Source organism: Vulpes vulpes, chromosome 3, assembly GCF_048418805.1.
Source record: "Vulpes vulpes isolate BD-2025 chromosome 3, VulVul3, whole genome shotgun sequence".
NCBI lineage: Eukaryota > Metazoa > Chordata > Mammalia > Carnivora > Canidae > Vulpes > Vulpes vulpes.
Window position 1 is genome coordinate 72845967 of NC_132782.1, and position 24422 is coordinate 72870388.

General features: G+C 39.7%; 1 protein-coding gene across 1 annotated transcript in view; it reads right to left on the reverse strand.

Annotated features, from left to right (window-relative positions):
* Positions 1 to 24422, reverse strand: part of DNAH5 (dynein axonemal heavy chain 5) — a 217189-nt gene that overhangs the window by 20526 nt on the left and 172241 nt on the right. Inside the window, exons 62-71 of the mRNA XM_072752730.1 lie at positions 22851 to 22986; positions 21981 to 22297; positions 21254 to 21409; positions 20156 to 20338; positions 13083 to 13326; positions 11784 to 11898; positions 11108 to 11298; positions 7991 to 8112; positions 6063 to 6212; positions 1572 to 1817 (exon numbers count right to left, since the gene is read on the reverse strand). Coding sequence (XP_072608831.1) covers positions 1572 to 1817; positions 6063 to 6212; positions 7991 to 8112; positions 11108 to 11298; positions 11784 to 11898; positions 13083 to 13326; positions 20156 to 20338; positions 21254 to 21409; positions 21981 to 22297; positions 22851 to 22986 — 1860 coding nt within the window. The remainder of the gene's footprint in view (positions 1 to 1571; positions 1818 to 6062; positions 6213 to 7990; positions 8113 to 11107; positions 11299 to 11783; positions 11899 to 13082; positions 13327 to 20155; positions 20339 to 21253; positions 21410 to 21980; positions 22298 to 22850; positions 22987 to 24422) is intronic.

The following is a 24422-nucleotide window of genomic DNA, read 5'->3' on the forward strand; positions in this document are numbered from 1 at the left end:
CTCATGTCAGACCAGACCTATTCTTTTTAAGATTTTATTTATGTATGAGAGAGAGAGTTAAAAAGAGCATGAGCAGGGGGAGGCGCAGATGGAGAGGGGTAGAGGGAATCCCAAGCAGATACCAATCTGAGTGCAGAGCCCAACTTGGGGCTTAATTCCAGGACCCTGAGACATTGACTGAGCCAAAATCAAGAGTCGGCCACTTAACCAATTGAGCCACCCAGGTGTCCCTTTCAGAGTGGCATTCTTAAGTAGAGATGCATATTTTCTTCTCTGGACACACTTCAGTCCACCCCTGCTGCTCTCCCAGCTGCCTATGAAGTGCTTAGACATGGCACACATGTGAGCTCTATCACAACCATCCCCAAAGCAGGGAGCAGGGCATAATTTTGGAATAAAAGAGCCACAAGATAAATGTGGAGGTTCTATGACCCAATGGGCTCAGTTCTAGACCAGGGGAAACCATGATATGGCACAATAGTGAGGTTCTAGAATCAGTAGCCAGGACCTAGAACCCAGTGGTTTCATGGTGGGCCTAGTAGTTGGAGGTTGGGGGTGGCATGAAGACAGCCAAATTTATCTTCAGCAGAGGGAATTCCCCCAGAGGGCACAGAAGGAATCTTGAGGTAGGAGCGGAGAGTTCAGATGTAGGGAAGGAGGGTCTGATCTCAAAAAAAAAAAAAGGCCAGAAAAGCATCTAGACCAAGATTGCATATTCTCCAGCAGCAATGAGAAGCCAAGTGGTTCTCCCTCCCTGGCCAAAGTGCAAGGGAAAAGGTAAAAAGGGGTGAAGGGATCCTCTAGACAGAGTTGGACACTCCTAAGAGAGCTAGACCAGAGTAAACACATGAGTGCCTGTCCAGGAGATGGAATTCTAGAGATGAAATGGAACACCACTTCTGCATTAAGCTAATTTAAGTCCCTGAAAGTACCCTAGTTCTGGACTTGACTATCCCTTTAGCAAGATTATCATGTGGTTTCCAGTACTTTGTGGTCCCCAAGTGAGGCCTGAGAATGGCACGCTCTGCACACTATAGAATTTGCAAGCCACAAAGGGCTCTAGGAGCCTCAGCCTGGAAGGTAATAAGCCAGGTTTCCTAAAATCTCTGGTACCACCACAGGGTAATGGCAGATTCCTGGCCTCTGGGATTTGGGCCAGGCCAGAGGACTGCAGGGCACAGATTATACATTCTGGAACTCAAGAAAGACATAGTGTGGTGGATTCTGGAGTGTTGGAGATTCCAAGACAGAGCTGGAAGCATGCAGAGGGGCTAGAATGTATGACAGAGGGGGTGGGGCTGTAGACTCCCCTGAGTGTTTGGGATCTATGCAAACCAGTTGGGAAATAAGATGTTCTGATGGGGTTGGTTTTCTATAGGTCAAGGTTCAACAGAAAAAATGAGATCTGTTTTTCCATGGAAATTTTCTAGTAGATATTAAACTTTCCCCTGGTAAGTGAACAGCATGCAGCATGTAAATTAAAACTCTTAATGATTCATAAATTCTTTTCTGCATTGCTATTCTATAACCTATAATAGCAACATAACATAAAAGTTGACATTTGGCCTCACATTCGTCATAGTCTGCTGTAAAAGCTTGCGCACATGGACCTCCTGGCCCTGGCCCATGGACACATAATGGGTTTCTATTTTTAATCTCTTCCCCAAAGCAATGATGGAATCTGTGGGATCTGAGCCCATAGAGAGAAGACAGATGAGTGGTGTCCGTGGATCAGATTCCTCCCATGTCTTTTCCAAGTCCAGGATAACTCCTTCTGTGTAGCGCTCTCCCATGGAGTCCATGATGTATTTGCGGGCCTGCCAAAAACAGTACAGGAGTCACCAAAACGATTCTAACTCCGTCATGTGTATGATCCAGTGTGGCTTCCAAAATTCATTTTTGTAGATTATCTCAATGATGTCCCTAGTAACTCTGCCAAGGAAATAGGACAGAGACATTCTTCTTGTACATCTCCACTCTATAGATGGAGAGGCTATATTATTTGCCAACACACAATCACACAGTTCAAAGACCAGAACCCAAGTTGGCCAACTCCTAGTCTGGAACCTGTTTATATACACTGGCTACTTCTTAGTACAAAATTTAAAATATCAGGAAACTATTATTTAGGATACTTTAAGGGAAATGTATATGCATTCTAATAATCAAATAAGCAGCACAATGCCTGCTGGATTTAATGGATACTTAATAGATAATTATTGAATGACTTCTTATTGAATGAAATATATTAGATTTTTCCTGAATGAATTAATTATTGTTTTAAAGATTTAGTCCATAATTGTTCTCTTAATCATGAGATTAAGAGATTAATCATAAGATTAATGTCATGATCCCTCCCCATTTTTGGCTTATCTTTGTTACTGTTAATTTTATTTTCATTAAAATATATGCTCACAATATTGCAGTTATAATATAATATACAATTATAATAAGTATAATATAGTATATAATATAGTATAATATAGTATTATTATAATATAGCAATTATAGTATTATACAGTATAGTATAATATATAGTATTATATAATATAGTATTATAGTATAATATAGTAATATTGCAAATGTAATATAGTATTGTAATATTGTACAATTATAATAATTGTCAACTATATTATCAACCATATGAAAGTATTTCAAGTAACAACATAGTCCTTTTTCAAACAAAGTAAAATAGTTATGCTCAACAAAATCCTGTTGTGAGTATGACCTGTGGTCCATATTCTCCCCCTGGTAAAAACTGGGTTTCCTCAAAGAATAGTTTCCTATTCTGTTTTCTTCTCCTACCCCATGGAGGTAAAACCCAAGTTTCTCTCCCCAGTGAGATCCCCAGAAGAACTGCTCTCACATAATAAGCAGAGCCCAGATGTGGGTACCACATGACTCCTAACCCTTCCAGGGGCTAGGCAAGGGAGCCTTGGTGAAGTTGGCCTTGGAAGAATCCTACTTCCATTCCCAGAGAAACACAAAACAGGTGTAGGCAGGGTTTCCCTTAAATCAGAGAGGCTTCAGATAAACCTGGACCAAAGTGAGGGTGGTGCTGGTTAAACTGTTTTAACCAGTTTGACTTTGACTTAAAAACATCCAAAGTTTTATTTCAGTCAGTAATTACAGTCAGTAATACAGTAATTCATACAGTAATACAGAGTAATACAGTAAGCCTGTATTACTCTTCCTCCATTTTGAGTATCCAGCTAGGTGCTATGCACTCTCAAAGTGATTGTCACGTCCCAGGTCTCTGAGCTTAAAAACTGGGATGATGTTCCCACTCACGTTTGCCCCCTTTGCAGGCTAGAGTGGGAAGGCAGTAGCTATAAGAGACTCATCTAAATGGTCTTTGGATGACAAGTGGGATTTATCTAAACAAAGATGACAGGTCGGAGAGCCAGAGCGGTGAGCATTCCATGGAGAGAGCACATATGCAGAGACCTTGAAACAGAAAGAGCAGGTTAGCAGTAGGGGACAGAAGGATACCAGCGGAACTCATGTAAGATTCAGTTGTGGACACTCAGCCTTCTGCATACTTCATTGGCATGAATGGAAATAGAGCGCCACACTGCCACAGGTTACTTTTCACATACCCCTGAAGAGTGTTTTTGTCCCAATATCTGATTCCAATGAAATAGGCTCAATCTCTGAGTCTGGGTAAAAAATAAACAAACTGTTGGGCTGGCTGAGAGACAGGGGCACCCAAAATGGCGGACATCTCAAATTGGGTCAAAATGGCTGATCTTCCCGCCAAGGCAGCCGTGACCACCACTCATCTCCCGTGAATCGAAGCCTAGATGGGAAAACAAGACTTTCCATCCGGGACTTTCCAGCCAGGGACCACCCCCGTCGGCTGTACTATCCCACCGCCAGCCAATCACCTAGGGACACGGTGTTCCCTTGCCTGATTTGGAAAGGGACCCACCCGGACCCAGACCCCTAACCAATACGGCTTAAAACCCCACACCCCCCAACCCCCGCGACTTCCCTGACTCGGGCCACCTCTCCGAGTCACGGAACCTCGCCCGGGAGCGCTCCCCGTTAAAGCACTCTCGAACCTACTGCCTGGCTCTGCCATTTTTTTATTTCTCTGCCGTTCATTTGGAAAAAACCTAACACAAACCTCTGCACCTGTTCTGACCCTTTTTGCTGAGTGTTTTTGAGACACAAATGTGTATGAGGCATGAGATAACTTCTGGGAGGGCACTGTTTTGGCAACCAGGCAGCTCAATGTCTCCTGGCAGTGATGCTCAGCCAAAATACTAAGAACAAGCCTGATGCTGCTTATGGGGAACGTGGACTGAATGTAACCACACTGTAGACCTTCTAATATGCTTCCCAAGAAGATGCCTGGTTGAAAATCACAAAAGGAATGTAATGCAAGTAGAAGAATTTCAGGAGAGGATATTTTTCCAAAGGAGCCTTGTAGATCTTAAGACTTGGGTGTAATCATAATAGCCACAGGAAGCCATTGAAAGACTTTATAAAAAGCAAGGAATAACATAATCATATTTCCATTTCTTCTGGAGTATATAGAATTGACTAGAGTAGACAAGAGGAACAAAAGGAGATCCTAGTCAGGAAGCCATGGCTATAGTCAGTCTACGCTGACAGAAGCCAGCATGAAGACAACGAGGTTACAAAAGAGCTTTGTAGGCTTAAATTCAGCACAGAACCACATAAAGTGTTACATTGGGGGAAGAAAAAGGAAGGAAGGGAGTAGATGGAGAGAGATAGAGGGGAGAAAGGAAGGGGAGAAGAGAGGGACGGAGGGAAGGAGGAAGAGAGGGAGGCAGAGAGAAGGAGGGAGGAAGGAAGAAAAAAGAAAGAAAAAAGAAAAGAAAAGAAAAGAAAAGAAAAGAAAAAAAGAAAAGAAAAAAGAAAGAAAGAAAGGAAGGAAGGAAGAAAGAAAGAAAAAGAAAGAAGAAAGAAAGAAAGAAAGAAAAAAAAGAAAGAAGAAAGAAAGAAAGAAAGAAAGAAAGAAAGAAAGAAGAAAAGAAAAGAAAGAAAGAAAAAGGAAAAACTACTTGAATCTTCTACATTGTCCTTAAGGCAACAATTTGACAATTCTTTTGGGCAGAATAAAAGTAATGAAGTTGAGAAGAAAAACTGAGGAAAAGAGTGATTGCAGTTGCCCTGCCTTGCAAAACTCATTTTTCTTTTCTCAATAAATCATTGAATCTAGTTGTTTTCATGATTCCTTGGTACGTACATGGACTTGGAGGTGGTTATTCCATGTTTTTAACACTCCCTCTGGAGACTGAAGAGAGAATTTCCTACATTCTATTATAAACCCAGGGTATTGTGACTCTTTGGTTTGTCTGGAGAAGCCCCTAAAGAATCAACCTGCCTGAATATTCAAGCTAAACTTTTCGTTGTGAAGGCAGGACAAGTCTTATTAGTAGTTACATTTCCATGACAGTAGACCAGAGATTAAAGGTCTTTGAAAAGATGGATCTTCTGGAGGCAGGATTCACATTTAAACCATATGCAAAATTCAAAGAGCTTTAGGCCAACTCTTGCATCAAGGGTTTTCTGGGGTTGTAACTGTAGATTTGGGAATACTGTGCCTCCCTCTCTTTCAAGGGTTTTCACATCCTTTCTATTTAAAGAAATATCATTTTACTATTAAAACATGGTATGGAAGAGTAATACATTACCTTTATGCTATACCTACAAGCTGACCTTAAAAACATGGCTTTCTCATTCACTCCTGTACCATTTAGACCAAAGAAGACTATTAAATCACTTAGCCCAAATATACCCCTCACTACATTTGTTTACTTTTCCATTTTTTCACGTAGGTATTGCCAGAAAATTACATAGAAGCCTCCAAAAAATTCTCACTGGGATTAAATTTTTTAATATTTCTTTAAATTTAGAATGAAATTCTCCTTTAAAATATTCTCCTAGGAGCATCTGGCTGGCTCAGTCTGTGGACCCTTGATCTCAGAATAGTAGTAGCTTCAAACCCCACAACAGGTGTAGAGATTATTTAAAAATAATAAAAAGTCTTTTAAAAATATCCTCCTATTTTTCTAATATGAGCTTTTTACCTGGGCAATGGTTCTGTCAGGACACCAGGATCTAATAAGGAGAAGACGTCTAAAGCAGTCAAGAGATTTATCATAGGCATTTGGAAGGGGTTCCTCCTCAGGGTTTTCCTTATCAAACCAAATTTTCCACATCTTCTCATTTCTTGATATCTACAGATACCAGGGGATAAGAATTGCATCACAGCATAGAAAAATCTTTCAGCAATAGTTCATGGATATTTTTCATCAAATCTTCTGACTATTCTAGACACGTGTGAACCATATCCCTTGACTTCTTTTTAAATTTTATATTCCCATACCAAAATGTATGACAGTCTAAAATCAAATGTGATTTGCTTTAAAGTCAGTCTGTATTAATGCTAGCTTACAGCTAGCTTTTGAAGCAGGGAGAATCTTGAGTTGTTTAATTTCTTCGAATGCCTTTGTGGTAACACATTTGTAAGAAATAAAGAAATCAATGAAAACTCATTTTCATTATTTAAGGAAATCTTATTTGCTTTATGAAATCCTTTCATGATCAGGAACAAATTAACTCACTTATTCACGTATGTTTTCTCATTTCCTGGGACCACTCCTGGCACAGAAGAAGACATTTAATATATGTTTATTATTGAACGAAAAGCTTTTTGGTCAATACCCTATTAATCTAGAGTAATTTGAAATATACGACTTAACATCATCATCAAATAAGTAATGACACACATGCTTCTGTTAGGCAATTGATAAAGGGGAAGAGAATACAGTCCATTATCCTTTGGAGCTTAAAAAAATCAAACAGAGACAAGCATTCGCATTCCATGGGCAATCATCCGCAAAACAGAGAACAAACAAATAATGTCTGCAGATAATATAATCCTATGTTCTCTGGTATATCCCCTTTGATTAAAACCCTGAGTTTATTTCTTGGAGGCCTAATCAAAGGGAAAAAACAGTCCAGATCTATATTTAGAAAGTATTGTGTAGGAATAAAAAGGAATAACCTCCCTCAATCATGAAAGACTCCATGATGTGGAGGGGTTTGGGGCCTAAGAATGGCCAGAAGACAGCAACTTCAGTAACAAGTTATCAGCTGGGGAAAGGTCACTATTAGTCATCTCACAGGGGAACACACTAGAGTGCATTAAACCCCTCAAATGAAAGTTATTTAACCCAAAAGAATGGTTTAAATTATATGGTAGAAACAATACAGATTACCAGGCATAAGCCAAAACATACAAGTAGAGGTGAACACTGGGCTTCCAGTCAACATAAACTGGGAAAGTCAAGAACCATCCTTACTGCATGTTTTGGTCATAAAAAGTCTATAGCTTGTGACTGAATAAAGCCCCCTTGATCCCAGTGTGACTTCTCTCTGGTCATCTGATTTTCAAAAATCTGTTTCCTGGTTTGTCTCAATTCAGCTCTCCAGATCCAATTTCCATTAACCCAGCACATACAAAATTCATCAAGAACTAGCTGGTTATGTCAGGACAATAACTTGTATAGATAAGGGGCCAAGTATTGGCATTCAACTTATGCCAGCCACCTGGCTAAGGTGGACAAGAGAGGAGGAAAATGAGAACAAGTGGCAAGGAAAGGGTATCTAGCATTTAGAGGCTGGCTGTTCATATTTCTTTTCATTTAATCTCCAGAAAGAAGGCAAAACATCTTAAATATGTCTAGTGATTTCATTAAATCTATCAGTATTCCCACTTGGGGATCTCCAATTGGTGATACTAACACATGGCACAGAGTAGCACTAGTTAAATGTGGGTGGAACAGGCTTTATCAGAGGGTGAGTGAGCGGGAAGAAATCCAAGCAGAGGTAATACTATGGCAAGAGTGACAACGTTAAGTACTCTTTTTCTCCTACAAATATTGTAGCTGGTGATAAATCAGGAAACTGTTCCCTGTGACACTGTCATCAGCTTATTCAAAGCACAAGTTACCTGATCAAGGACATCTGAAAACTGTTTAAGTTTGCTGAGTTCTACCAAATTGAGCCACGTCATGTCCAGGATCCATTTAGATGGTTTAGGAGGACAAGCTTTAAGGTCCAAGGAGGCACCTCCTTTAAAATTAAACATATAAAAAGTTACTAGATTTTTCTTTAATTCAAAAACAACCCATTTATATATAAAAACTATTTCTCACACTTCTAATTATTTTACTACTTTGACATTCTTTTAAAGATTTTATTTATTATTCTGAGAAAGAGAGAGAGAGAGAGAGAGAGAACATAGCGCACAGGCAGGGGGAGGGGCAGAGGGACAAGCAGATTCCTGGCTGAACAAGGATCCCCAGGATCCTAAGATCATGACCAGAGCCAAAGGAGGATGCTTAACTGACTGAACCACCCAGGCATCCCACCAACTTATCATTGTTTAGGCCCAGAAACATGTTACAGTAATGAACAAGCTTTAAAACTGAATAAAGGAACAGAGGATTTTAGAAAAGCACATTTAAGAATCAGAAAACATAGGTGTGGGCCAAGGGAATGCTGGATTCCGTTCTAGCTCTATGTGGCCAAGGTCTTGTACAATGCAGTTCATCTGTCTGGGTCTCTGTTTCCAAATATGTACACTGGGCATAGTGAAGCCTAGGTATTGTGATGATGATAAAATGACAAAAATACATAAAACACACAAAATAAGATCAAGACAATAGCAAAGGGTCACTAAATGAGCAGCTACTGTCAATATTAAGAACTGCTCAATGTTGGCACAAGCTCTTTTTAGGAGAGAATTTATCTAGAAACGTCAGCAGCATTACACGTGTTTAAAGGGTTCTCTTCTATAAACAGTGTATTATTTATAACCATTTTGAGCACACCCAAGGATTTTGTACTGTATCACTTATTTTTTTGTCAATCTAACCACAGCAAACATTTCCATTGGGTCATGACTCTTACCTTGCTGGTGCTGATTTACCTCAAGCTTGTATAACTCACATAACTCTCAAGGCACCATAAAATAAATGACACCTTAACATGTTATTGTTGCCCACCTCTGAAAAACTAAATGCGTAAACAATCATAATTTAAGTCAAAAAAAGAGTTAGAAAGTCTTTATAGGATGAAATATACTGTTTAATAAATACCATCTATTAAAATATTTCAGGGAAAATATGCTCTAAGCATAATTCTTAAAAGGATGTAACCAATTCATTTGGCTACCTTTAAAATCCTTTTTTGAACAGAGCAGGTCATGAACAAATAATAATACTCAAGATAATTATTGAACCAATCCCTACTTTAACTAGGCACCATGGACCTCACTAAATTACTCTTTTGCCAAATCCATCTTAGTATATTTCCAACAAGGCAAGTATGGCCTTGAAGCAATCTTGAAAAGATTATTAAGTCCCCAAATCAAAACAGATTGCTTTAATGGCAGGGAAAAGCTAAAGACCTAAGGACAATGGTATTGTGTTGAAAAATGTCAGACCAATTTCCATGGAACCTGTCCATTTTCCAACAAACTCAAAAGAATAAGATAATCACCAGAGAGTTAGGGAGAAGCTATTTATGGGAAGGAAAGGGTGTTCCTTACAACCAAAGCATTATTTATCATTTAGTAGAGGGTAAATGTGTTATGAATATCTTGCCTGCCTCCAAAGTGTACGATGGCCCACAGAGAATGATTGTAATGGGCTGGGGGCAGACATATTCTTGGATAGTATGGCACCAGATTAAATGTACTTCTGATGAATGAACAGTTGGAATAGGTAAATTCAAAATAAATTCTTGAGGTGATTGAGAGTTATGTTATTCCCTTCATTCTCTAAAGCCTTACTTTGGGAAAAAGTAAGTTTGAATTTTTACCATAAAAATGATATGCTCTTACAATGAAAAATCTATACAAGTGATAACACAATTTTAAACTGGTATAGCTTAAGCAGATTTAGAAAGTCATCTGGGCTCATCCCATTCCATCTTAACAATGAGCAAATTAAAAGGCCGGTATCCAGACACAAAAAAACAAGTGATTTTAAAGTCCTTGCAGAAGGAGCTCACCCACTGGGTAGCTCTCAGCAACATCACCAGCAATGAGCAATCTTACAACATAACTGCCTTGCAAAGCTTCCTCTGACACTGTGTTTCATAAAGCAGCATTATAAAACTGTTGAATGCCAAAAGCCCACAAAAACCAGTCCAGGGAATCCCTGGGTGGCTTAGCGGTTGAGTGTCAGTCTTCAGCCCAGGGCATGATCCTGGGGTCCCGGGATCGAGTCCCATATCAGGCTCCCTGCATGGAGCCTGCTTCTCCCTCTGCCTGTGTCTCTGCCTCTCTCTGTATGTGTCTCTCATGAATAAATAAATAAAATCTTAAAAAAAAAGAAAAGAAAAGAAACGTATGGTAGATAAAGCCATTTAGACCTCAGCATCATTTTCACAATTAAATATTTTTTTGTCCAGACATTCAAGAATGTGACAGCAAAACTGTTTCCTAGCCTTCTCTGGGCTGTACTGTGCAGTGGCACAAGGGCCCTGCCCATGAGCAATGCTTAAATAGATACAGAATAAATATCCACAGGCTGAGCTGAGCTGCACAATCACCCGCCCATGGCTCCAGCCTGCATCCTACTAGATACCATCTCCTCTTCCTTTGACAGCCCCCCTCTGCCCATGTGTGCCCAGGGCCAGTGTCCCAGCCCCTCCAGGCCTTTGTTCACCTGTCCAACTCTCTGGGAGGCCCCCTTCATTAGATATCCCATTAGATATTCCATTTAAAGTTTTAACTGCTCCTACTGACTCTGCACACCCTATAACTCCCCATCCACCTTACCCCACTCTGTTTTTCCAGGGTACCCACTAGCTTCTCAAGTACTAAGTAATTTATTTATTGTTTTATTATATGCCACAAGTGCCTGCTCTGTGCCTTAGCACACAGTATGCTCTCAATAAATATTCATGCAATAAATGAACAAATAAAATATTTCACATGTCTGCAATCTTCAATGAAATGCAAGGAAACTGTTACAGCCAGAGAAAAAATACTGCCTAGGACCTTCAAGTAATTCCTATAGCTGGACCTGTGTATCACACTTTCCATTGGTATATTGACCTTTAATGAGAGTGAGAAACTCTTCATGCTTGACTTGGTTCCTCTGGATGTCGATCTTCAGGGTAAGTAGCAAGGTGAACAGGAATTTGTGCTCCTCATACAACCCTCGGGCTGTGTACTTATAAACCTCATAAGTCATATGCTCAATGATATTAGCAATCCTCTTGCTTGTAATTGGGCTCTTGACAGATCTGGAGGAGAGAACATTTAAATTAGGCTTATCTCACTACCTTTTTCCGTTGTCCATAAAAATTGTCTTTAAAGCAGAACAGGTAACTTTGGAGGGTCAGTTCTTTCTTACACATAAGAATAAGCATCCTAAATCTAAAATAACAAGCATCGTCTCAACATAAAATAACATAACAAAATCCTCAATGTTGTCTAAATCAATTTTATCTGCAGGGTATTATCACTCACAACAATGTCTTGGGAATTTTCTTGTTTAACAGAAATACATGAAACCAAAGGAATCAATCAATGGATGAATAGTTGGTAGAGCTGTTTCTGAGCATAAAATGACATATCAGAATGATTTGTTAACACACTGGTAATTACACTAAACTTAGATTAAAAAAAAAAAGACCCAGTAGAAAAAAGAAAAGAAGTTATAAATATAATGTTATTATTCTAGCCCACATATATAAAATTCAACTTGGCTTCCTGAGCACAGACATACCTGGCTAAGGAAAGGTCAAACAAGCCAAGAAACTGGCGGAGCGAAGTCTGATACATTTCGTTAACCAAGCGCATCTCGGTGATGAGGAAGTAGAGTATGCTGCCCCGTGTTGCCACTGAAAGAGGAAGAGCAAGGCTGCATGTGCTACGAGGGTGGAAAATAAATGACCCATGCACAGATCTGCCTATACTCTAAATGAAAACAAGTTTTATTTTTGATTTACCAATGACCATCTACCAGCCCCGGGAGTCTACAACAAGGCTCATTATATATACTTAATTCTTATTTATAAGCTTTGTACAAGCAGTCTGCTATTTGTGTTTATCACGTGGTATTCTCCATTTGAGAACTTCCAGTATCCTTATAAATACTTTTTTACTATATTTTTTCATAGATAGGAAGGTAATTAATGGGATAGAAGAAGCTACACCTAGCAAATTGTGTAGGCATTTTAAGGACCTCATTCTCTTCTTTTTTAAAGATTTTATTTATTTACTTGAGAGAGAGAGAAAGAGCAAGAGGAGAGGGGGGAAGCAAAGGGAGAAGCAGGCTCCCCACCAAGCAGGGAGCTGCATGTTGGGCTCAATCCCAGGACCCTGGAATCATGACCCGAGCCAAAGGTAGATGCTTAACTGACTGAGCCACCCAGATGTCCCTATGGGTCTCATTCTTAAGCTCCATGAAGAAGCTTCAACTAAGCTCGGCCTCAGGTTTGCAAAATAAGGCATGGCAAAGATGATGTTCCTGACTCTCTACCAGCAAACCATACTGTTTTGATTATTTTTCCAGAAAGAATGATACATTTCTAAAGGAAACTGAATTCTTTCAGCAGGTCCCTCTTGTAACCAATGAACAACACTGATTTGCAAATTGGTGAGTATGACTAAAGGACTCCCATGAGACCAAAGAACTACCTTCCTAATACAGATTGCCAACGGACAACTGGCTTACTGTTACCAAATGATAAAGAACTAGTGAACAGCCCACAAACACAGTTAATTCCTCAGATTTCAAAGTGGCATTCAGAAGTTCTTTAAAAATTCTCCCTGCTTTCTAATTTAAAAATAAGTTCATAGGAACATTAAAGAAATTACAACTCACATGAATTATAAGCACCCAGGACACTTACACCCTTATAAAATTTCCTCATCTCAAAGCAATGCCACAAAATGTGAATGGCCATCCCACTTTGTACAACCATTTGCATTAACATCCTTCCTTCTTTCAATTTCTCTGATTTTCAGGGTTTTTTTCTCACTTCATTTTCCTGTGACATTTATCTTTCATTACCAAACTCACCAGGTCTGTATTCCTCCCGGGCTGAGTTAATTTGAATTTCTGTCTCAGCTGAAATTTCCAGCTTCTGTGTCACCTCTTCTGCAGTCTTTTTTGTGTTACTCAGCACAACAATGAGACTCTCATCTTCCACCAGGGACCCCTGGGTACTCGTCAGCCTGTAAAGCAAATTATCTTCCAGCTCTTTCATCCTTCTTTTGTTTGCAGTTACATCTTCCATGAGATGAGTTCTCTCTTTCTCCAATTCCTGTTAATTTGCATAAATATATTTTCTTCCTTAATTAACTACTATTGTTTGGCCATTCCTTAAAAAGTTAACCTATAGGGCTGCTCTCAAGCTCCTGCATTATAGTTATCATACTTGGTGGCAGGAAATACATCAAAATAAGAAGAGGAGAATTAATGGATGGAAGAAGAACATGAATTTTGCTAAAAACCCTACCAATATCCCCTCCAGCATCTATTTCTTTCTTAAAGTTAAATCATTTTAGGTGACTTTTGTGATATATTTAAGCTTGTTTTGAAGGAGAAATATATTTGAAAGGATAGTAAAATACTTTTGAAGATACATATAGATCTTTCAGATTAAACGCATTTTTTGTTTAGTTTCTTGTTTATAAGACCTCTGTTCTTGTTTGAATGTGATTATTTTCAACTTGCTAGTTGAAATAGTATCTAATTCTCTGAAAAGCAAGTGTTCGAAAAGTTAGGCAAACAGCCTGCACAGCTGTGGCAGGTACATTTAAATTAGAAACTCTTCTTGGCCTGAAAGGTGCCGTTCTCTCCATGAGAAGTGAAGTTCTAGGTCTTTCCTGAAGGATCTTTATAGATAGCTGGGGAAAGAATGGTTTTGGAAGATTATTATCGTTACTGGCTACTTCTTCCTCATAGTAGTTTGGAGAGGGAGAGTCCATGGTACAGAAGGAGAAAAAGATGGGATGGATGAGGGTGGGGAAGGAAGAATGGCCATGACCCAGAACAAGCCAAAGGCAGCCCGAAACCCAGAGGCTAAGACCACAGAGGCAATGCTTCTGGCTCCAACTCAAACTGTTATGTGAAAGTCAAATCATTTCATGAGCAGCTCTAATTTTGAAGCTAGCAAAAGAATCAAAACTGGAAAGGATAGTGAGTTAGACAGTATTTAAATATTTGGAAAGAAAGATATGCATTCATGAGTTTGCTTGAAAAGCTTTTTAAATCTAGTGTCCACTGACAAGGTACCTATGCATAGCTGCATTAATGAATGATACACACTTTGGTATAAACACAATATGGGGAAACTAGGGTTAAATGCAGCTGACTTGAGCACAAAACCACAGGAATATGTTATATATGATTCTATGAGCCTCAGTTTCCTTACCTGTGAGGTGGATATAAAAACAGCTTGGAGAGTGATTGTCAGGACATAACTAGTAAAGCAGCTACAACAGTAAGTGAATCATGATAGCTGTTCAAAACATGCCTGTCCCCTCTTGTCCCCTCCCTTGATTCATTCCAAGCATGGATTTTTCAGAAGCACTGCATTGCTTATTTGGAAAATAAGCAGTTTGAAAAATAAAATTATAGGTTGGCAGAAAATAAATCATACTTTAGAATTTCACATATCATTACAAAAGTGTAATAAAGTGGCTGCAAAGGGATAAAAGAGGAGAACTTTCTAATCTTGCACTTAGGCTAAGGATGCATGCTTTCATGCCTGAGGGGACGATCCTGTGGCCGTCAAATCCAAAAACTGCGCCCAGTCTTATGGATTCTTCCAGCACAAAAGTTTTTCCTCCATCCATATCTTCCAAACCTATAGCTACTGCCCTGATTTAGGCTTTAGTTATTCTTCATGGACTATTCTAACCATAAGTGGTCTCCCCGCTGCCATCACCCCCTTTCCTGCTCTTAGGCATTCAGGGATCTCTCTCAGTTGTTTTGAAAGGTCTGAAATTCTCAACATAGTTTGCAAGACTTATTACAACCTACATTTCCAACCCCATATCCACTTGAGAACTATAGAATCAGTACTAAATCATGCCCCCATGGTGCTTATGAAAACCATTATTCACAAAATAAACAGTTAACACAATGTAGACAAAGGGGCAAATTAACCAAGTCCTGATTTTTAAAATGGCAAGTAAAAGCCTGAACATCAAAAAAAAAAAAAATGCTTGAACATCACTGAGATAGTTTTGGTCAATTTAATATCATTGTTAACACTAATACATTTGTCAATTAAAGTAACTGCCTATATTCCTAAAGGATTAAAATGAGGCTACGAAGCACATTTTCCCCAAAGTTTGAGGTTGATGAAATAATATCCCCTAAAATAAACAGTACAATTCAGAGTAATTTGAAATTATGAAAGCAATCTGCATACTAAATAGTAGGTAAATGACCAAACACTACAATGATATAAGAATTATGGAAAAAATTATGGAAAAAAGTTATTCCTGAAGGAAAATAGAACAACTATCATTTGCTTTTCTTTTTTTATCCTTTTTTAAAGAATTTATTTATTTACTTGAGAGAGAGGACATGAGGAGGGGGAGTGGCAGAGGGAGAGGGAGAAGCAGACTCCCCGCTGAGCAGGGAGCCAGACATGGGGTTCAATCCCAAGACCCCAGTACCATTACCTGAGCCAAAGGCAGACACTTAACCAACTAAGCCACTCAAGTACCCCCGCTACTTGCTTTTCATTCAGGATTTTTAAATGGAAAACATATTTTGGAATAATTTTAGGTGTATGTTCATTTGTATGGCTGATTTAAATGTGGTTCTGTTGAACTATGGATTTAGGTCCCCCAATATATAAGAAGATAGTACCTTTTGAAATAATAAGGAGCAAAATTAATCAAAATCATTTTGTCTATAAGCATTTTTCCCATCAAAGGGATTAACTCAACACACATACACCACACACACACAGGTAAACATTTGTCCCATGTACTCAATTTACTAAGGCTGCCATGTAAATGTTTTACATGAACTGCAATAATATGAAGAGTATCACCAAAGTGAGTAAGAAAGTACAATAGTGATTCAGGACAATTTTAGGGAACATAGTATTTATTAATTAAATGATCAAAAATTAAGTGATTCCACAAAGACGCGAAAGACAACTAAAATTATCTGTAAAATTAAACTGCATCTGTCACCATGGTTTTGAAATCAGTAAGAGGGAACAGATGACAGACAGCCTTTCAGAGTTCTCATTTCTAAAGGATCACCCAGGCTTTCCTTCCCAAATGTTCCTTCTCTTCTGTACCTTACATTGGTAATTAAAATAGAAAGATTAAACAAGAGAATTCAGATTTATTGTTTCCCTGTACTAGTGAGCTGGTGACAATGACATCTATTTAAGGGTCTTCATTAAACTATTTCTCCTGTCAGTTCCACTGAGTTTGGGTGCTTCCACTTCCAAAGGAAATCACATACCTGTTGGCTTATCTGGGATTTTGTTTTTTGTTTTTTTCAAGATTTTATTTATTTATTTACTCATGAAAGACACACAGAGAGAGGCAGAGACACAGACAGAGAGAGAAGCAGGCCCCCTGCAGGGAGCCTGATGCAGGACTCTATCCCAGGATCCTAGGATCACTACCTGAGCCAAAGGCAGACACTCAACCACTTAGCCACCCAGGTGGCGCCCTCGTCTGGGATTTTGAACAAGGTGACCCCTAAGGTCTTGTATTGTGTGGCCAGTAGAATCTGCTAACCTCTATTAGTATTTTTTTCCTAATAGTATATAACTCACTTGAGTTTCTGTCTTGTTCTCTGGGATCAAGGTAAGAGTGAACCTAAGAAATTTGTTTTTTTAAAAGGATAGTTACCGATCTACTGGTTTGCTGTCAAACCAGTCTTGATACCTCAACTTCTGTGACAACAGCAGGCTGCCTACAGCTACTCACAGGAACATCAGGTTAACAATTGAATAGGGCCTTCATATCACCTTGAACAGCTCACACATTTAAAATGACTGCTTTGATGTACTCTTGTCTCACACTTAGATCTTTCATCCATTTTGAGTTTATCTTTGTGTATGGTGAAAGAGGTGTATGGTCTAGTTTCATTCTTCTGCACGTGGCTGTCCAATTTTCCCAGCACCATTTATTGAAGAGACTGTCTTTCTTCCAGTGGATAGTCTTTCCTGCTTTGTCGAATATTAGTTGACTAAAGTTGAGGATCCACTTCTGGATTCTCTATTCTGTTCTGTTGATCTATGCGTCTGTTTTTATGCCAGTACCACACTGTCTTGATGACCACAGCTTTGTAGTACAACCTGAAATCTGGCATTGTGATGCCCCCAGATATGGTTTTCTTTTTTAAAATTCCCCTGGCTATTCGGGGTCTTTTCTGATTCCACACAAATCTTAAAATAATTTGTTCTGACTCTTTGAAGAAAGTCCATGGTATTTTGATAGGGATTGCATTAAACATGTAAACTGCCCTGGGTAACATTGACATTTTCACAATATTAATTCTTCCAATCCATGAGCGTGGAATATTTTTTCATCTCTTTGCGTCTTCCTCAATTTCTTTCAGAAGTGTTCTGTAGTTATTAGGGTATAGATCCTTTACCTCTTTGGTTAGGTTTATTCCTAGGTATCTTATGTTTTTGGGTGCAATTGTAAATGGGATTGACTCCTTGATTTCTCTTTCTTCAGTCTCATTATTAGTGTATAGAAATGCCGCTGGCTTCCGGGCATTGATTTTGTATCCTACCACACAGCCGAATTGCTGTATGAGTTCTAGCAATCTTGGACTTGGCCACAGCAACTTCTTGCAACATATATCAATGAAGGCAAGAGAAACAATAGCAAAAATGAACTATTGGGACTTCATCAAGATAAGAAGCTTCTGCACAGCAAAGGATACAGTCAACAAAACTAAAAGACAACCTACAGAATGGGAGAAGATATTTGCAAATGACATATCAGATAAAGGGCTAGTATCCAAGATCAATAAAGAACTTATTAAACTCAACAGCAAAGACACAACCAATCCAATCATGAAATGGGCAAAAGACATGAACAGAAATCTCACAGAGGAAGACAGAGACATGGCCAACAAGCACATGAGAAAATGCTATGCATCATTGGCCATCAGGGAAATACAAATCAAAACCACAATGAGATACCACCTCACACCAGTGAGAATGATGAAAATTAACAAGACAGGAAACCACAAATGTTGGAGAGGATGTGGAGAAAGGGGAACCCTCTTGCACTGTTGGTGGGAATGTGAACTGGTACAACCACTCTGGAAAACTGTGTGGAGGTTCCTCAAAGAATTAAAAACAGATCTGCCCTACGACCCAGCAATTGCACTGCTGGGGATTTACCCCAAAGATACAGATGCAAAGAAACGCTGGGACACCTGCACCCCAGTGTTTTAGCAGCAATGTCCACAATAGCCAATTGTGGAAGGAGCCTCGGTGTCCATCAAAAGATGAATGGATAAAGAAGATGTGGTCTATGTACACAATGGAATATTACTCAGCCACTAGAAATGACAAATACCCACCATTTGCTTCGACTTGGATGGAACTGGAGGGTATTATGCTGAGTGAAATAAGTCAATCAGAGAAGGACAAACATATATGGTCTCATGCATTTGGGGAATATAAAAAATAGTGAAAGGGAATAAAGGGGAAAGGAGAGAAAATGAGTGGGAAATAACAGAAAGGGAGACAAAACATGAAAGACTCCTAACTCTGGGAAATGAACAAGGGTTAGCGGGAGGTGGGTGGGGGGTTGGGGTGACTGGGTGACGGGCACTGAGGGGGGCACTTGACAGGATGAGCACGGGGTGATATGCTATATGTTGGCAAACTGAACTCCAATAAAAAGAAATTTAAAAATAAATAAATAAACAATAAATAAATAAATAAATAAATAAATAAATAAATAAATAAATAAAATGACTGCTTTGGAGCACACAGAAAAGTATAAAGTCCATTAGAAATCTGCCTTCCCTGCATTTATGCTCTGAGGTTTCTATTCATTTTTCAAAGCAAACAAACCTGAGAGTCCAGCAGGCTGTACAGCCAAGCACTCGTGAGACCAGACCCCATGTGTTAACAAGGCTCCTCACTGCCCGTATCTCAAGACACGGGACAGCTTCTGAATTTATGGATTCAAAGAAGAATGGCCTTTCCCTGGCATCATAAGTTACTATTCCGAGCCACATCTCTCAAGGAGAATTGACAGCCCAGTCAAGATTTAATTCATCCTGACTGTAGAGGCTCACCCTTTGTTTCAGCTTATGTGTAAGGGAATTAGATGTTTTCCAATACTAACTTCTTACTGTTGGGGTCTTTCCTGCTTCCAATACCCATCCTTGGTTCAATAACATTTTATATTGATGTAGTCTATATAATAATCACCTAAGAAGAGATCAGAGTCAGAAAGACTATATTATCCCAGAAGTCAAAGGAACACTTTTTTTTTTCAATCTATAGGCTCTTTTCAAATGAGTTACTTAACTTCCAGAAAGTATCAGAGATTAACTTAGACCCACTTGTCACACCCAGGCTAAGATGATTCAGCAATGTGAGTAAAGTCAGGACTATGGTGGAAAGATGAGATATTACAAGAGAAAAGGCTGCTAACTGGAAATATACAATGAAAATCCATCAAAATTAAAGCCAACAGCTCATTTCTTGCACGAGACCTTGCGTTAGAGGAAAGAAAATACAGATTACATGTTGTATAATAATGTGGTTCAGGGTAAGAGGACCCTCTAATATCATGAGTGTGAGGGTCATGTTCCATAGGAACATACTTTTTCTAAGAATTATCTACCATGAGCCTGGAATGGATTCTGATTATGAGGCAACAGTTAAGCAATAATTTTCTCAAGACACACAAGGTACTTTTCCAGAGAGTAAGAAGAAGCCCTACCTGGGATCCATATTGGCTTTTCAAGGCTGTTCAGTCTTTTCAAAGGGGCTTAAAGTACTCCTCACTTCATCTTACACTTCTGTTTAAAGAGGGACTTCAATTCTATTACAACTTTTATCATATTATTTTCATCAATGAAAGAATTGCAACACAATGCAGAAAAGGAGGTAGTCACACTGCACTTACATGTTTCTCTGTGAGGATGACTCTCCCCAGTAACTGATCTTCCAGACCTTTCATGGTGACAGTGAAGTCAATGATAGAGGTCCGAGCACTTATTTCAGGCGTGTAAACTGGATTGGGCAGCTTCGTGGTGATGTAGAGTCTGAAGCCATCCATCACATCTACTTCCTTATCACCGACTTTCACCTTTATTATGAAAATAATGTTAAAAGTAATAAAACAAAAAACAAACAAAAAAACAACAAAAAAAACCCAAAAAAAATAAAAGTAATAAAACAATATACACCCTACTGTGTCCTTTGCACAGGATCAAGCATTGCTTTAAGTAATTATATAACTGGAGATCTTTGTATACTGAAAAAGAAGTGGTCATCAGGTGTTCAAATGGCTTCAAAACCACTAGGATGAAAGGAAGGGAGATGGGTAGGAAGGAAGAGAGGGAGAAAGTTCAATGTATGCCACTATATACCACAAATGTAGAATTTAGCACCAAAATTGGTGCAATCATACCACAGAAGTGAGATGGATTACCCAACCAAAATTTGGTGCAAAGGTCAAGACTGATGGCATCACACATGCACCAAAAGGGTATGAAAAGGTTTATTATTCACATAATGAGATTTCTTGTGAGATTAAAGTAGGCCCCTGACCAGGTCCCAAAAATTGATTGAGACAATAGGGAAAAGCAGCTATTTTAGGGTTTTATAGTGATGAGGGCTAAGATAAAGATTTCCACACAGGGCATGAACAGAGGATTGCATGGTTTGAATATCCCACCAATGCCAAAAGAGAGAGACCCAGGTTTTCTTATCAGCTTGCCCAGATTTGGGACAGAAGAGGGGAGGATCATGATGGATTTTGAAAGATGTCCACAGTAAATCATCAAAATGGAGTCAGACTCCATCACACACGAGAAGTAGATATTTCTAAAAGGACTGCTCTTGAAAACTTTAATCCCAACTCAGGAAGTAGAGAAGAGAAAAACAAATGCCTCTTGCCACTGACTCGAATTTCAGTTGCTGCCTAGTGAGAAAATCTCATCTATGTGACATTTATCTGGCCTGGTGGTTCTGCACATTATTATCAATAGGTTTAACCTACCTTAAAGGTAGACCCAGTCTTAATGAAGTTCCTCTCCAAAACATTATCCAGTGCTGGATCTAGTTCCTCCCCAACATCTTCAATAAGTAAGGGCCTTCCAAGAGAAAGACTGTCCTCCAGGTGGCTTCTGAAGTACTTGTGATTTAGAGATGTGATCTAGAAACAAGATCCAAAGATTGCTGTTGACAATATCATGATGCAATGCACAGAGATGACAACATTAAATGGTGCCTGAGCATTCTGTCACAGGACACAAATACAGAGATCTTTAGAGATCTTTATTTAAAACCCATACTTGGTGAGATTGTGCAGAAAGCTTAAACTGTTTCCATCCTTTTCCTTAGCTGACTATTATTCCGCAGTGCAACTTATCTTCTCACCGCCACCACTTTTGTGATAAATAATAATGGAATAACCATGAAGTATCCTTGTAAAGGGCTATACACTTACTGTCATACAACTTGACCCTGCTCTGTTCATCAAGAAGGGATTTAGGCTCTAACAGAGGAAAATCTGAAACCTTCAAAAGACAGCATTAGTAGAGATCCATATGAATGTAAATGCAATTTTTAGAAAAGATTTTAATATTAGAATTTAGGATTTCATCTATTACTGCTCTAAGATTACAATCTCTATAATTTTCAAATGTTTGTTTATTCTTGGATTCTTGTTCATCTGGGGCCATAAAACTTGACCAGTAGCATAAATATATTCAAACACAAATTACCTGCAGTTCATTCTGGCTTTCTTTATTTTTAATCCAGATCTTCCCTTGAGTCTGTGGATCAATTAACAAAGGATAGCGAGATGCCTTTGTAACAATAATTCCATTCTGAATGGATAGGTCATCATTTGGCAGACCTTGGAGGTTCCATTCACTAATAGTGGGAGCATCAATCAACATCTCATTGAGATTTAGATTGTTTCCAAATGGGATTTCCCTGACTTTCATTTCCTTCTGCCAGTCATATAGCATCAGGTTGCGAAACTCTTGGTTAAATGGACCAGAATAAGATAGAAAAGCTGTAGCCAACAATACATCCCCTAAAACAGAAAACAAACACCACTGAAATACTTTATAATCAGCCTTCTAATTGTGCAGAATATTAAGCATTTTTTAAAGGCAACCACTCTTTTAAACTAATTTCCAAAAACCAAACTGCAACTACATGTTGCTGTGTCTTGGTGAAAAAATAGCAGTCCATTGTTAAATAGGGTCCAAATGGTCCACCAAGTAATACCTGCTAGTAGTCAACCACTAGGTTATTTTGACTCTGGTCGGATGTGAGAGTATAACTTTGAACGTAAGAGATACAAAACCTAAGAAGACAGAGCTTCCATTTCCAGTGATGTTGATCAACATAACCATTCTCTAAGAGGAGAATTCAAAGGTGACCTGATAGGTCATTAATATATCTAATAAGGGCTACATAGATGCCAGACCAATATTTATCCTTCTGAAATATCTTGACACACACACAAACACAAAGGAATTTGAAGGACTAGAGAGTTGGTTTGTATTCTAATAAAAGTTTCAGTTTGCTAAATTCCCTAACATTGTCAACACACAATCTGACTAATAAAGGCACCTACACACCTACAAGTCTTTTTGTTTGTGCAGCAAACTCTTTACTTTGTTCTGTCCATCTTTCTTTCTCTCCTGCCAAGCCACCGATCAGTGTGGAGGCAGTCTGCATCTTCCGTCTGCACCGCTCCGCATCTTCAAGCAAGGTCTAAAAAAGGGCCAGAATCAAAAGAAAACTTCTGTTCAGAAAAATACAGCCTCCAGCTGAAGAATATAATTTTAAACCGTTATATATTATCTGCCCTTCTGAGACCTAGGAGCCATTTATCTCACAGGAAGCCTAAGATTTAATTTCTGTGTGCCTGTGTCAAAGCCCATCTCTTAAATCTTCATGTGGGGTCCTGAGCCAACAGGTCACAATCTCCCCAGGTGTTAATAATTAAGAGATAATAGAAATCTGCATTTATGACTTTCCTATAATGAAAAATAGAAATAAAATACAAACATATTACTAATATACACACAAAAAAGTAATACAATAAATACCCTTACTTGAAAATCAGGATTCAGGAGGGGCAAGATGGGGGAAGAGTAGGGTCCCCAAGTCACCTGTCCCCACCACATTACCTAGATAACCTTCAAATCATCCTGAAAATCTACGAATTCGGCCTGAGATTTAAAGAGAGACCAGCTAGTACGCTACAGTGAGAAGAGTTCGCGCTTCTATCAAGGCAGGAAGACGGGGAAGAAGAAATAAAGAAACAAAAGGCCTCCAAGGGGGAGGGGCCCCGCGAGGAGCCGGGCTGAGGCCCGGGCGAGTGTCCCCAGTACAGGAGAGGGCGGAAAGGGGCCCGCAGGGAGGTGGAGCAGGACCCAGGAGGGCGGGGATGCCCTCGGGCTCCCGGGGACACTAACAGGCACCTGCGCCCGGGAGAGCGCCCCGAGCTCCCTAAGGACTGCAGCGCGCAAGGCGGGACCCGGAGCAGCTCGGAGGGGCTCGGGCGGCGGCTCCGCGGAGGGGGCTGCGGGGCGGGAGCGAATCCAACAGCGCAGGCCCCAGAGCACAGGGCGCCGGGACACAGCCCAGGATCCGGCCTCCCCCCGGGACAGGCAGAGGCCGGGAGGGCCCAGGACAGCAAGGACGCTCCTGCCCCGAGCTGAGCAGATCAGCGGCCCCGCCTGGAGCCTCCAGGCCCTGCAGACGGAGAGCCCCGGAGTTACTGCGGGAGCTGACTCCAGGGCTGCAGAGCTGGCCCCGCCACTGCGGTTGTTCCTCCTGGGGCCTCACGGGGTGAACCCCCACTGAGCCCTGCACCAGGCAGGGGCAGAGCAGCTCCCCCCAAGTGCTGACACCTGAGAATCAGCACAGCAGGCCCCTCCCCCAGAAGACCAGCGAGACGGACCAGTTCCAGGGGAAGTCAAGGGATTTACATTACACAGAATCAGAAGATGCTTCACATGTTGTTTTTTTTTTGGTTGTTTTTTGTTGTTGTTCTTGTTTTTGTTTTTGTTTTGCTTTTTGATTTGTTTGCTTTCCACAACTTCTTTTTTCCTTTCTTTTTTTTTCTTTTTTATTTCCTTTTTTCTTTTTTCTTTTTCTCTTTTCTTTCCTTCTCTCTCTCTCCTTTTCTCCTTTTCCCAACA